The following is a 15,100-nucleotide window of genomic DNA, read 5'->3' on the forward strand; positions in this document are numbered from 1 at the left end:
ATGTATAATGAATAACAATAAATAACAGTACAGGATCATTTCCTATTATTATTACGGTATGTATGTTTTCCGATACCGTAACATAATTCGTTAAGAAAGTTAACATTCTGTTAGAGGTCACAGAGCAAAATAAGGGTTAAGAAACCCTTATGACTATTTACGGTAAATTTTATGAAATCCTTTGTATTTATTTTTTCAAGAAATTATTGGACTTATTTTTCGACTTAATTAACGTGTATTCTCGTGCCAAATGGTGACAGCGGAAAGACAGACAGACAAGGCGAAATTAAAACCGTTCCATATTGACTAAGGAACCCAAGAAACATTCCAATCAAAAAAATATACGGGCGTGACATAAGCCATAGCATTAGATTAGTAAAAAAAAAAACCACATTCTTCCGTTTCACACGGAAATGTGACCATGATATGGAAACCAAATTTCGAACATACCGGTTATTGATAGCGAATTATTTTTCGTCAATGTAATACCATTATCAGTATGTTGTGAACTCATTGTTTCAAGGTGTTCTATACAAGAAAAAGTATTAGCCATGGTCGCCTCGGCAATAATTATTTAAACATGTTACTCATTTTAGCATTAGTCATGTTAGGTTTGAGATGCGTTTCGTCATTTTTAAAAATAGGAAATATTTCATATTTTATAACCGCGGTGTTTTTATCAGTACGTATACAATATGGTTTTCTAGGTTTGGCATAGATAAGATTGTACCAACCGTGATAATGTGTGAAAGTATCATGCATATGTATCCGCATGTTGATCCGAATGCAATGAAACATCGAATTTATATGTAACTCGCAATACGCCCGACTAAAGAACGGCAAAACCAAGTCGTCCATATAAAGATAAATGTATTTTAAGTTAAGAGTAAACTTCCCAATGGATTTCACTAAGACCAATGTTGTACATTCGTGAAACTGAATATTGTAGGAACAATTCCACAAAGATATTGCAGGTCCCTATAGGTCCCTATAAAACTATAATTATGTATTCTCAGTAAAGTGTGCAAGTACAATGTCGAATTCCACATATATGTATTTATTGATTTTTCTATTCGTGTAAGGACGTCATCAGCTATTCGTGTCCTACTTTCTATGGAGTCGAGTCGAGGGCGGCGTTTTCTACCCTACACGAGTGAGGTTTCTATTAGTTCTAAAAGATCCCTGCTAGTTTGCCGACAAAGGTGTGCTTCAAATATAACACAATATTTATAATATTTTCCCATTTTAATGAAAATTTTGTTTTTGAATTTTTTGTATATTTAAAGAAACAATTAATCAATAACGAAATTCACGTTTATTCCTTGAATAAACAAAAAATGGATTTGTGTAAAGATTTTCCACTTATGGGAGGAAATAAACAAATTTTATGTAGTTCAATTTATAGTTGTGAGTTTAGATAGGTACAACTAATGAATTCACATTTTTCCACATAGGTTTTGTTTTGCTTAATAAATTGCAAATATTTTGCTATTTGTATACCATTATTGAGTAACTCAAGATCAAATATTTTTTTACAACAATTTTTTGTTCCAGTGGTGGTTTTTGCATGAAAATGTTACAAACATACAAAAATACAAATATTTCCTTTTTGATATTTGTGTAGATACAAACTATTTACGGTAAATTTTATGACAAATTAGTCTTAGGATGGTTATAAAACTGATGTTATGGGAACACCAATAAACAATTTTATACAGTTGTTAAATAATAATCACACTACATAACATTATGTAGTCATAGATAGATTGTATGTAGCACACACATAAAGACAAAATATTCTCACTAAAAATGTAAAATACCTCTTGGAATTGAATATAATCTATAAGTAATTAAATTGATACATTCCTAGAAAGTAAGGTAACTTCATTCAGGCCTTGGAAATGAAGTGAATTTATAATAGCAGAGGCTTTTTTGTCAAGCCCTTCAAAACACACTATGTCAATTAATTAAACTGATATGACCTACATTCAATATGTTTTAAAATATATAAACAAATATATTCAATATATTTTAAATATATTTGTTTTTATAATTATGGATTATAATATTATCTGATAGTCACATAATGTAACCTATGTAAATTACATAGGTATTTCAGTGTTACTTGCAAATTATATATTATTGACATACAGACACTTAAAAATATTATTATAGCACATATTTTGTATAATTTAATTTCTAACAATTGTGGGACTCTCAAACACCCTACCCTTTTTGGTTTATCTAATACATATCTTATCATTATATACCAATCATCATGGTGATCTAAAATAAATCTTAATTAAAACAAATGGTGCAGCTTAAGTAAATATTGTGTTATCATATCAAATGTAAATTGTATCGAAATGAAGCTTATCTAAAATTCAAGAACATAGTCTTTGTGAATTCCCAATTACAGTTTAAAAACATTATAATTTTGGAGTGGGAGGCCTATGAATAATTTTACAGATTATACCAATAAAATGTATGTTCAATATGATACCTCCTTGATAAATCAACATACATAAATCCAAAAAAAATTGTTCCCACTCTAAGCCCAAAAATCTCCATAACACAAAACTTCAAACTCTATATGTCAATCAATGTAATCAATTTTGGTGCATATTTTTTCTCTAGAACTTGAAAATCTCTACCTCGAACATAAACAGAACAATTTATAATGTAGAATAATAATACAATTGAACAAGTATGAAGCAAAATATAATAAACTAAAATAACATAAGAAAATACAAAACTACATACCTTGACTTCTCCTTTATCAGTAACAGTGACTTGGTGACAAGGTAGCGAGTCAAAACCGGGAAAATCTTCAATATCACCAGTCTTCAAATTGAAACATGCTCCATGCCATGGGCATCTCACTCTACCGTCACCCAAAGCCCCAGTGTTCAATGGTGCCCCATAATGAGTGCATTTCGGTCCCACCGCACTGAATTCTCCTTTCTGTTTAACGAGTAAAACTTTTCCGTGTTCGCCGATTTCAAATACTTTCATTTCATTTTCGTTAATGTCGTTTACTTTGCAAACAACTGCTTCTACATACTCCACTTTTGACTCGGTACGAGAAATTGTTCCACCTAATAATTATAATATTAATTAATACAAGTGTCCTTATATATGCTAAATGTTTGTAAAATCATTGTGTAATTTCTACTCACGTTGAGGGTCATTTTTAGAAGATGTGCATTGTTGATTAGGACTATAAGACCTTGAGTCGGAATTACCCATTTTTCTTATATTTATCCTTTGAAACCTTGGGCCTACAAGAATTAAACGTAAATTAATTTATAAAAGCATGGAACAAAACAGTTGAATTTTTTTTATGGTAGTCTTAAAATTATTATTACCACTGCAGGTTAGGTAAATTTATAAGAGAAAATTTAGATCATATGTAGGTCAATGATATTATTTAAATTATTATTTTTCTACACTTTGTGAACGGTTCACCTTGAAAATACCGCGGTGCAAATCGGCTGACAACACGACCGCTATTGAAAATTTGATTGAAAACAAACATTTTTCACTCTGTCCATAGATATAATTTTACCTATGACTGTCAGTTTTACATTGTCTTTGAGTAATATGATGTTATAACGTGTAATAAACAGCAAGTTTATGTTTTGTAGACAAATTATCGGGCTACCCAGGTTTAAAATAAACTACTATACAATATGATTAATATCAGAACAAAATATTTAAATTTTAAAGTAGAAAGATATCAGTTTGTGTCGTTTTCATATTTTAATGATATCAACTGAAAACTAAGTTTTGGCATATTGTGACATAAGTGTAGTTAAAATTGTTGCCGCGAATTAAAAAGGCGGCTAATTCTGTAAGCTTTAAGAGGAGACTTGGAAAAGAATTAAACAAACCATCTTTAAGTAACCAATTAATAATTATTGACAACTAGAAGTAGAAAAATGGCAACACTCATTTTTCTACTTTTTATTAAGGTCGAAATTTGGTCGTCATGAACGTGGCTTTAACAGTGTGATGTATATTTACGAAAAATAATATATTAATTGTTAAAAAAATGTCTGATGTAATTGTCCCCAAGGGTCAACCTATTGCAGGTGATCCCGAAAAAAAGGGGTGGTTGTTTAAATGGACGAATTATCTCAAAGGATATCAACGAAGATGGTTCGTGTTGTCAAATGGGCTATTATCATACTACAGGTACTTTTTATCATCACAACTGTTTTCTCTTCAACTGTCAACTAATTAGAACATTATAAGAATTTAATTATGATGAATCTTTCTGTTAGAGCTAAAGTACAGTTTGGTTACTAATTTTAACCAACATGCCTTTTGCCTGTGTTGTAATCATGTTTTTTTATTATTTTACAGATTTGGCCATATATTTATTTATTTTCCATAGCTTAAGTGCAAAGCTATTAAATAGTAGTTAATAATAAATATAGAAATAAAACATTACATCCTAAATTGTTTACTGAATTATAATGTGGCTGTAATTTAAAAAAAAATCTTTATTTAAGCTTTCCAAATCTTTTAGAATTTTATTTAATTACAACAAATCATATAATTTTTCAATAATTACTGACTTTAAAAATTTTTTCACCATTAAAGATCTGCAACTTCACTGAAAATTATTAATGTTCAATCACACTATAATATTATAAATGTGAAAGTTTGTTTGACGATCAATCACGCTGAAACTCCTGAACGGATTTTGATGAAATTTGGTATACGGTCAGGGTATGTGCTGTCTTGGGTGATAGGATACCATTTATCCCGATTAAATGCTCCCTTGGGATAAAACAGGAATCTTGATATCTGTGCGGAGCTGGGACAAATGACTATTTTTACATAACTTATAATATATTCATTTATGTAATGTGAAAGGAACTGTCTGTTCGTCTGTCTCTTATTCATAAGTCAACCACTAAACCACTTAAACAAAATAAATATGAAAATACCTGGGTATTTGAGGTACATCATATTTATGATAAGAAAAACATTTAATTTTTTTAGAAATCAGGCTGAGATGGCTCACACATGCCGTGGAACTATATCACTACTTGGTGCATTAATACATACTGCAGATTCCTGTACCTTTGTAATTAGTAATGGCGGTACACAAACATTCCACATTCGAGCCCATGATGAAGTGGAACGACAGAGTTGGGTCACAGCCCTGGAACTAGCAAAGGCAAAGGCTATGTAAGTATTTTTGAGTCTGTGGGAATTATTAATAATCTTAATAAAAACATAATAAGCAAAACTGGGATACATAAAGCAACAAAGTAATATATGTTTGACTTTCTGTAAAAGATTTTAAATTACAGCCTTTTTTTAAGATGAATACATTTTAGTATATTTTAGTATATACATCAAGATACTAAAATGAATTTAATCACATTTAAAAATTTCAATTTCTTTAAAATTTATGTCATAGATTTTAAACATTGGCTAAAAACAGTAAGAGTGAATATTATTAAAAAACATTGGCTTACGTTTAACTTAAATGGAAATAATCAAAACTGATATACTTCAGAGAAGTGTTTTCTTTTATTACCAAATAAATTTCGTGGTTAACAAAGGTAATGTTTCTAGACGCGCACAAGAATCAGACGATGATGACGACCAAATAAATTCTGGCCCCGTCACTGTGGCTGGTGAGGGGGAGGGTGAGGATGCCGGCGGGATTGCTCGTGAGCTCTCAGCGAGATTCCACGATCTACGCACATGTTCAGAGTTGGTCACTAGGCATGGGGCAGCTCTGCAACGATCCCTGGTCGACCTGGAGATACCTCCATCAGATATTACTAAACAAGTATCGGAGAGAGCGACTTTGTTTAGAATATCATGTAATGCTATGATGAATGTAAGTAATCTTTAAAGAAGTTGTATATTAATGTAAATAATTATTTTCTATAAAAAAGCTCAGCTGCATCTTGGGGAAGAGGTACGAATAAAATTTCTGAAATGTGACTGAATGACAACAATTTCCTTTAAAAAAAATAAAATCCCCGTCAAACGGCAGGGTCTGCAGCTAGTAACAAAACGTAAAAAAAAAAATTGTGACAAACGAAAGCCTCCTTCGTTATTTGTAAGTCAGAACCAAATGGTTTTTTTATCCAACATTCAAATGCATAATTAAACCGTTTCTTGTAATTGTAATTCTCTTTAGTAACACAACAATACATTCCTCAAACAACCTGACCGTATCTTTTCCTCCTCATCATTCAAACTTCTTTCACTCTCCTTTACTGTCACCGCCATTACTCTATGGAATGCTTTACCTGAGGGCGTGAGGAGAGCACAAAGCCTGCCGATCTTTAAACAGTTATTAAGGAAGCATTATGACTCTCTATCACAGGGAAAGTCAAATTAGATACCACATAGCAGTAGAGACTGTTAATTGTATTATATTATTTTCCTATATACATTAGTAGGTATATATGTATGTATGTATATTTGTATGTATGTATATATATGGTATATATGTAATTGTAAATACAATTTGTATATTTCTATCTTGTGCACTACCACTACCCTCCTTCGCAGCTTTCCTCTGCTTTGCGGTGTCTGGAAGAGATCGCTTGCAAGCCATAAGACCGCCTTCTGTACTAATTTTTTTTTTATATTATGTCCATTGTATTGTTCTTTCTTTGTGTACAATAAAGAATTTTTATTATTATTATTAACAATAAATCTTAACATTTGCATTTCACCAAATAGGCTTGTTCGGAATTCATGAGCGCGGCCGCTGCATCCAGTGCGAGAATGAGTCGCGCGTTGCAGCATGAGCGGGAACAGAAGATGCGGCTGCAAGAGATTGTGGAGCAGCTGGCGAGGCAGCACGACAGTCTGGAGAAGACGGTGGCGAGGAGCACGCCTCACACTGGTGAGTACCAGTTATAAGGTTCCAGGTAGAGATGGTGAAGTAGCTGGTGAGACAACACGACAGTCTGGAGAAGACGATAGTGGGAAGCAAACCACATACTGGTACATAGAATATGAGAAGTGAGAAGCTTAACGAATTTAAAAATATAACATTCATTTCCATAATGTGTATTGTATTTTGTACAAGCGCAAACAAATAGCGCATCCGGTGTGATTATTACAAGCTTATCAAATAATGACATGCATATAATTTAAATTGTCTAATACATAAACAGTAGGTTGCGGATTTCCACACGTTTGTACATTTTTCCGTCACCGCTAAACAAAAAACACGTAAGTTAACATATACGTATTATAATTGAATGCTAATATCTGTATAAATAAATATATTCACCTATTGGCAATGAAAATGATAAATGTATAAATTGTAAAATTTGTGTTAGAATATTAAGACTTTAGAAGACTTCTAAGGTGTTGTGGGATACCAACCGCAGCTTTCCCATGATTGCACTTTAGAGATAAAGCCCTGAGCAGTCTGCCACTTACATAAGACTATGTTTGTTAAAAAATAGCAAATAAAGTAGGTTTAGGTGTTAGATGAACTGGTTAATAATGGGTCTATGGTATGCTATAATGAATTTCTTTCCATAAACTTAAAAATACTGGCAGATAGTGACATGCTCATGTAATAAATTTCAGTCTAACAGTATTTATAAGTAGTTTACATAAAAAGTAAACGTTAAATTTTAATTTTACCTGGCTATTATACAAAAATGTTATTCGACTTATGAATCAGCTTAATTTCTAAAGGGTAATTTGATGCATAAATAATGTTTTTATCGTTTGAAATCGCTAATAACGACTAAATTACTGATTAATGGAAAGTTTTTAGTTAATGGGAGGTTAATATGTCAATTTTAACTACATATAAGCATTTGTTCTATTTTACATATAAGCATTTGTATCTATCTCGAAGAATTCCTCCAGAAACGTACCTAGGTCAATAAATTCATAAGTTGCTATGCACTTATCTTGGCTTAGCCCCCCCGAAATAACAAAAGCAAAAAAATTTTGGAAATACTTGATAGATTCGGTTGACTAATTTTTGGATTAAATCGTAAAATAAGTGTTTCCTCTATAGTATTCTAATTTTTAGCCATCCGCCCTCGGCTTCGCCCGTGGTACAGTGTAGATGCAGCATTCAAATTGTGGAAGAATTTTTGAAATCGATCCAATACTTTTTCAGCCAATTCATTACAAACGTAGGTACACACATACAGATATTTCCCCTTTATAATATTAATATAGATAATAGATTTAACGTTCGTGCTAATAGCGAGGCGTATAACGAACAAGCATAATTTACTGTGCTTACACAATCGTGTTCGTAATTCAACTCGGCACATTCGCATTTCGCACGATACAGGTACTTTTTCAATGCAGAGAGCTTAATCTTGATTAAATTCTTCTTGCATGTTTTATATGGAAATAAATATGATATTGAATACAGTATTCTATCTCAATAGACATTATTCTTTGCATTTAAAAAAAAAATCCGAAAGTAAAAATAAAAATAGTTTTAGACAAACTTTATGTTCCAGTAAATATTTCGTACAAAGATGAAACGGAACGTATTCTTCGAATGACGAGTGACGCATGACGCTAGTGACGGATCACGGAAAATCTGAACTATCGAAATAATTGGACGACTTGCAAAATTAACATCTAAATTGATTCACTTTAAATTTCAGTGTTTCATATTACATTATAAATAAATATAATAAAGGGTATAAAAAAAATAATAAAATGAAATAAATATAACCCGTGTTTTTGGTACGTAAATCGACCGTCATGAGGTTCTGAATTTGTGCGATATATATTGTTCTTAATTTTCTCGTCTTTTGGTTATACCAAGGTTGAATTACAGTAACCTAATGTCTTGCAATAATTGGTATGTTGCGGTTGTTGCGTGTTCGTTTATCTAATTATCGTTTGCTTTGAACAGTGTGTTGATTTCGGCGTGCTCCTACTTAGTAACAAATATAAAAGTATAGGTGTTTTAATTGTGTTTGTGTGATCTTGGCATTGTGTATTTAGAGGCTTGTCATTTAAATTGAATTGATCTTAAGGTTATTGCTATGATAAATAAATATAACTACTAAGAATACGTCATGGGTGGTAAGTGAATATAAATTGATGAAAAGCTAGTATTCAGCGCTATCATCACAATCTTATTTCATGTCAACATGCATGATTATGCATCACGATGTTTGTGTACATGAATCGGGCTTATGTGTGTGATAATTGTTTGTAATGTCATTTATTTGTTTTTGGCTAGCTTAAGCTAAACTTCAATAGAGCTCAAGCATAATATCATTTTTTAACAATAAAAAATTAATTGAAGATGTCTATTAACACTTATCTAACTTTTGATTAATGATTTTAGGCTCCATTGATCAGAAAGGAAATGAGCAGTGTGTTTCAATGGTGTATTAATTATCTACTCAATATACTATATCCTAGGAGCGCACAAAGTGATGTACTTATATAAAAGCATAGTTCATTTGCATAGTAAATTTTATTATTATTATATTATAACTCAAATATCTAGATATAGATCAATGTTATAAGTAGTTCCACTTTGTAATCTTTTACATGAAAGCATAGCCTTAAATAGTAAGCCATAAAACAACATTCTAGAAATAACTTTCTATTTTAGCCCCATTATTTCATCCATATTCATTATGAGGTGTTGCATATTTTAAATGAATATCATTTGTATGTTGTATTCAATGTTGTGATTTTGTGATAGTCTGATGTTTTTGTTTTTACACGGTTGGCAAATTTTTCTTGTTTCTTGATATAGATTAAAAATAAAAATATTAATAGTTTTTAATTTAATTCAATATAAAAAGTGAATAAAAGTGTTGTCAATTGTTAGAGATAGAAAACAAATACTCATTAGAATTCATCCATTATTTGCAACTACAAACTGATAATGATGAATCCATTATATTATACAATAACATGTACTATTATTTTCAAGTATTTTTATCATAAATTATCAGTTTATACAATTAGCTCTCATCCATCAATTGCTACTGTCTCAATCTTGTACATGATTGAATACTGCTAAACTGTGAGCAAGCTCCATACAATAGCTCAGCACATACATTCATCATTCTATGTGTATAAAACAGCATTTGTGCTATATTATATGCTATCTGTCTTGTGTTGCATTTTTAGTTAAACATTACTTCATTCAATATTAAAATAAAAAGATTATTTTACTTATATAATATCAAATATCATTAAAATCTCATCAGTGGTTTTTGCATGAAAGAGTAACAAGCATACATGCATCCATCCATTCACAGAAACTTTTGCATTTACAATATTAGTAAGATTCCATGGTTGCATAGTTTCCAAGACTTTTTGAATACATTGATTTGTATGTTGTGTTTTCCAGTACATTTATCATGTTAAAATAACCTTGAAATTCAAAATTTTACTAATGCTCTTTGATGATCACTGAAGTATGACACGGTTTTGGTACTGCGCCTGTGATAAAATCATTCTAGCATGACCTGACATACAAAGATATGAAATAAATATTACCAAATAATCTGTCCAATAAAGGATAGTTCCAAAATAATGACCCATTAAATGATCAGCCAATGTTTCAGACATAAATAAATATTTTAAAATTTAAAATAATGTTTTCATATTGTCACAGGCGGTAACGGTTCTGGACAAGGTAATGATACCGAAGATGAAGAACATGAATTCTTTGATGCAGTCGAAGAGGGAGCCTCATCAGCTATGGAAGACAAAACTTCCTTTGTAATTAAAGTGCCTGTAAGTTTTTGTTACATTAATACTATATTTGTTAATTTGGAAGTTAAGATATCTGTAAATAACTGTTTTACTCTAGCTGAATGGTCACTAAATTTCCTTAATTTTCTTTGAGTTTTTGCCGCCAATGTCATTAGGCTTGTTTGAACCAAGTACGGTTCTGTCACGACTGCAATTTCATATTTAGTTTGTGTTTGCTATGGGTCAAATATAGAATAAAATGTGAAAGAAAAATAGGGATTTATTTATTTGCTTTCTGAAGTAAACTACTGTTCTTGTTTACTTTATAATATTTATGAAAATTATCGACTTAATATTCATGATAATTGTGTGCCGAATAACGAAGTTACTATTGTGTCTACAATACTTAAACAATTCTTTTCTCAAAACTATAAAATTTTACCTAAACCTGTTTTATTAAATTTTAGGTAAATAGAAAAAACAAAGTGAAAAGTGGTGAAAGCTCTGACGAATCTGAAGTAGAAACTGTAACAGAAACACAACAAGTAAGTACAATATCAATTTTAATCGATTGTTTAAATATGAAACACTAAATGACTCTTTTGTGAGCTCTAAATGACTCGTTAGTCTTGTTTGTCATTAATTAATTCGAAAATTGAGTGAATGAAATCTAGTTTGAAATAGATTCAGTTATATCAAATTTATTGTGACAGAATGTTGTTGCTAATGAAATATTTCCTTTATTGAAATATTTCAGTGCATTTTTTTTTTATAAAATCATTTTTTGTGATCTATTGTCCTATATAATAATTGACAGTTGCTCGGGATTTTTTATTTATTTACTCGTTACAAACTTACAAAACTTTAATTCGTTTTATTGTGGAATTTTTACGATTGTTATTAATTCGAAATTCGAAATGAGATTTCGAAATTTGATTCCGTCCTCAAGCGAACGTTCCGTTTGACGATAGGTGTATTTCGTGGAAGACAAAGAGAGAGCAGAGAGCGCGATGGGCGGTGCGGAGATTGCTGACGCGGCGGCGGCCAGTGCCAAGCCGTCTGATGATAAGGAGCTTGATATTAAGATTTGGGTGAGTTTTTAACGCAAAGCTTATTTTAAATCGGTACCATAAACGGACTTCCATGTCGGAAAACCCGTTACGAATTAGTCTATATCTTATAATAGCCTTATAATAGAAGAGTATTAATGATTGAAACATATATTCAGTGTCGTTATTTAGCGATTAGCATATGTAGTCAGCCCTGCTATTAAAATATTTAGACGAAATTTAAACTATACGTATAATTTCATTTAAATGTAATGGTTGAAATTAGAGCGTGTAATGAAATTGTATGTGTAATAATTTCGGACTTCCAAATACTCCGACGACCTCCAACTCCATTCCACTGCGTACGTACCGCATTGAAATATAAGTTTGATACACCGCATCGTATTACTATGAAAATATAGAACAAGATACGCACTCAAAATATATACGAGAACGCAACTCTCAAGTTTTTTCATTAAATATAATATTTTTGTATGAATAAAATATGTGTATTTTACATAAATACTTGTTATAATTATAATCATTGGATGTATTCATTGTATTGCATCGTATAAAACAAGAAAAATGAAATATGTAATAACGCAATGAAATCTATAGACTCTACATTGTCCTTCAGAGCGCGATATCGCGACGCATCCTAAATTACATCACCTTTTGACCGCGACGTCTCGCTTGCAAGACCATAAACACAATTTATGATTGAATAAAATTGACCGATATAGATTTTGTACTTGGCCCTGACCTGCCTTCATATTGGTCAACGTTACAAATGACTAGTCGTTGTTGTACCGGTCCGAACTAAATTATAATTAATATCATAACGCTAATTTATGTTACGTGGAAACTTGTAATAAAATTTTTAATACGAAAGTTGCATAATATAGCATTTTGGTTCATATTGTTTAAAAAATGGTAACGCTGTAAGGACATCATTTTCAAAACTATTGATAATTAAATTTATGTTTGAGACAAACATCTATATACCTATATATCAGGCATGCCACTATAATAACGTTATAAAGAGTTTTATTAACATAATGAATGGTTATCTCATTATTTAAAAATCTATTTATATATTTTTTTGCCCATAGTATAAATGATGTGTCACTTGTTTGTCTGCTCGTGATTAGTTATTTGTAAGCTTATCTTATCTCGATTGATTAACTTTGCAATTTGTATTTCTGTGATTTACTGATATCCGAATTGTTTGAATTTAGGACTTAATTTGCCAATTATTATATATTTTCTTAACTAACTTGTATAGTAATGGTACAGTTATAGCATTGTTATTTATGTAATTATGTCATAATTAAAGCTAATGTTCATAATTTTTTGCCAGTAATAATTAAAGTCTACAATTACGAAGCAAATTCTTTTTATTAATATGTATTTAAAAATAAAATAAAATGTTTCAGCCGCACGTGTCCCAAGCGACGGACAGCGTGGTGGAGGGGCACCCGCGGCGCACGCGCGTGCCCGACAAGCCCAACTACCCGCTCAGTTTGTGGTCTATTATGAAGAACTGTATAGGTGAGCTCTCGCGGCTACTTAGGTCTATGGTCTATAGTCAATACCATATTATTTGTGGTATGGCTAATTAAGTTAAGTCCCGTTTCCCCGGGGATCCCGGTGGGGTATGGAGCTGTGTCACTGATCGTAGCCGATCATTTAATTTTTTGTGTTTCCTTACCGAGTGTCGAACCCATAACCTTTCGTTTCTTTGCTCACTCGCTAACCATTGTACCAAGGAGGCGGTATGGCTAATAGAGGTATTAAAAATCAAGTGCAGGAGCTAGTTTTAATGCATGACGGTCATATGACATATCATGTGTATTATGAAGAAAGCGATCTCTTTTTCGTTAAAAAGAGAGAAGAGAACGCCGTAACCTGTCTTTCGCGCGTGTACGATGATTCCAATGTTTGTTTGGCAATGTTTTCGCGATGTTTTCGTTCTTTTTAAACGTTAGGCGTATGAGTTTATAGGCTTCATCTCCCTCGCTCTATAGCCCACTGCAGACTCTTTTACTCTGTTATGTAAGGTTTCCTATGCATTGATTTAAAGAAAAATAAAACTGTAACTTATATATAATACAATATTATATATGGTTATAACCATAGTCTATTCAATATGTGACAAAAATTCAATATATTATATAATAAATAGCGGTCCATCCCGGCTTCGCCCGTGGTACATATATAGCCTATAGCCTTCCTCAATAAATGGGCTATCTAACACTGAAAGTATTTTTCAAATCGGACCAGTAGTTCCTGAGATTAGTGCGTTCAAACAAATAAACAAACTCTTCGGCTTAATAATATTAGTATAGATATAAGTTATGTTTATCAATAAGATCGCTATATTGTATCTATGGATCTTATATTGATGTTACTATACTATATTCGAGGTAGAGTACTATATGTACTAATAAGATTATTTACTTATGAAGATTAACATTTATTTTTACTTTATACAATGAAAAACTGTACAGCTGAGTTACTTAAGATAATGAATTTTACTATACATGGTATAAGTATATTTAATAATATATTAAAAAAATTAGAAGAAAATGCTGCTCAAACTTAACTAATGATTAAATGTGATACACTTGCTGTAACTCGCGGCGTCATTCGCATGATACCCGGGTCAAAAGGAGCCTGTAAGTGTAGTTGAATGGATTAGCAATCCATTCAGTTGATGGATGGATCAACGTTCTGAGTAAGTGTAGTTACACTTACGGGCTCAGAACGGATAATGAAATCCTGACGCATAAACCGCGGGCTATTATAAGTTAGACATGTCTGTCACCATCTGTGGCGTCCCAGCTCCTCCTCCTAAGAATGGCCGCCGCAACAAAACAACGAATTAGCAAGTTCGAATTTTTAGCTTCATTATACATGTTATCCACACGCTATTTACTTCTTCTCTAAATAGTTCATACTCAGCAAAAATTATTGTTTAAGTCATAAACTTTTTGTCACTATGTCTAACTATAATTTCTACACAACAGGCAAGGAGCTGTCGAAGATCCCGATACCTGTTAACTTCAGCGAGCCACTCTCCATGCTGCAGCGGTTAACGGAGGACTATGAGTACTCTTCAGTGTTGGACCAAGCTGCTACCTTCTCGGACCCGGCACATCAGTTGGCCTATGTGGCTGCTTTTACTGTGTCTTCGTATGCTACTACAGCTAATAGGTGGGTATATAGAGATTTATTAGATTATAATTGTTTACATTTATAAATAAAATACTTGGATGACCGAGCTTTGCTCGGTTTAACTTCGTGAAGTTAGATTGTTTATAAGCGTTTTTTCCAAGATCGTTTAG

At 31.8% G+C, this 15,100-nt stretch overlaps 2 protein-coding genes across 3 annotated transcripts in view; one reads left to right on the plus strand and one right to left on the minus strand.

Moving 5' to 3' along the window:
* The window catches only part of LOC119834010 (apoptosis-inducing factor 3), a 6,523-nt gene extending 2,955 nt beyond the window's left edge, over positions 1-3,568 (minus strand). The window contains exons 1-3 of one of the 2 annotated variants that reach the window (XM_038358286.1): positions 3,469-3,568; positions 3,180-3,281; positions 2,764-3,098 (exon numbers count right to left, since the gene is read on the minus strand). In XM_038358286.1, the coding sequence (XP_038214214.1) occupies positions 2,764-3,098; positions 3,180-3,281; positions 3,469-3,538 (507 nt within the window). In that variant the 5' untranslated portion in view covers positions 3,539-3,568. Of the gene's footprint in view, positions 1-2,763; positions 3,099-3,179; positions 3,282-3,368 lie in introns of both variants that reach the window. The other variant, XM_038358294.1, reaches the window with a different exon arrangement.
* A 412-nt stretch (positions 3,569-3,980) lies between these two features.
* The window catches only part of LOC119835788 (oxysterol-binding protein 1), an 18,190-nt gene continuing 7,070 nt past the window's right edge, over positions 3,981-15,100 (plus strand). Inside the window, exons 1-9 of the mRNA XM_038360785.1 lie at positions 3,981-4,197; positions 5,014-5,202; positions 5,596-5,866; positions 6,724-6,889; positions 10,625-10,746; positions 11,172-11,249; positions 11,676-11,795; positions 13,190-13,304; positions 14,783-15,001. Coding sequence (XP_038216713.1) covers positions 4,055-4,197; positions 5,014-5,202; positions 5,596-5,866; positions 6,724-6,889; positions 10,625-10,746; positions 11,172-11,249; positions 11,676-11,795; positions 13,190-13,304; positions 14,783-15,001 — 1,423 coding nt within the window. The 5' untranslated portion in view covers positions 3,981-4,054. The remainder of the gene's footprint in view (positions 4,198-5,013; positions 5,203-5,595; positions 5,867-6,723; positions 6,890-10,624; positions 10,747-11,171; positions 11,250-11,675; positions 11,796-13,189; positions 13,305-14,782; positions 15,002-15,100) is intronic.

This window comes from Zerene cesonia, chromosome 2, assembly GCF_012273895.1.
Source record: "Zerene cesonia ecotype Mississippi chromosome 2, Zerene_cesonia_1.1, whole genome shotgun sequence".
NCBI classification, from domain to species: domain Eukaryota; kingdom Metazoa; phylum Arthropoda; class Insecta; order Lepidoptera; family Pieridae; genus Zerene; species Zerene cesonia.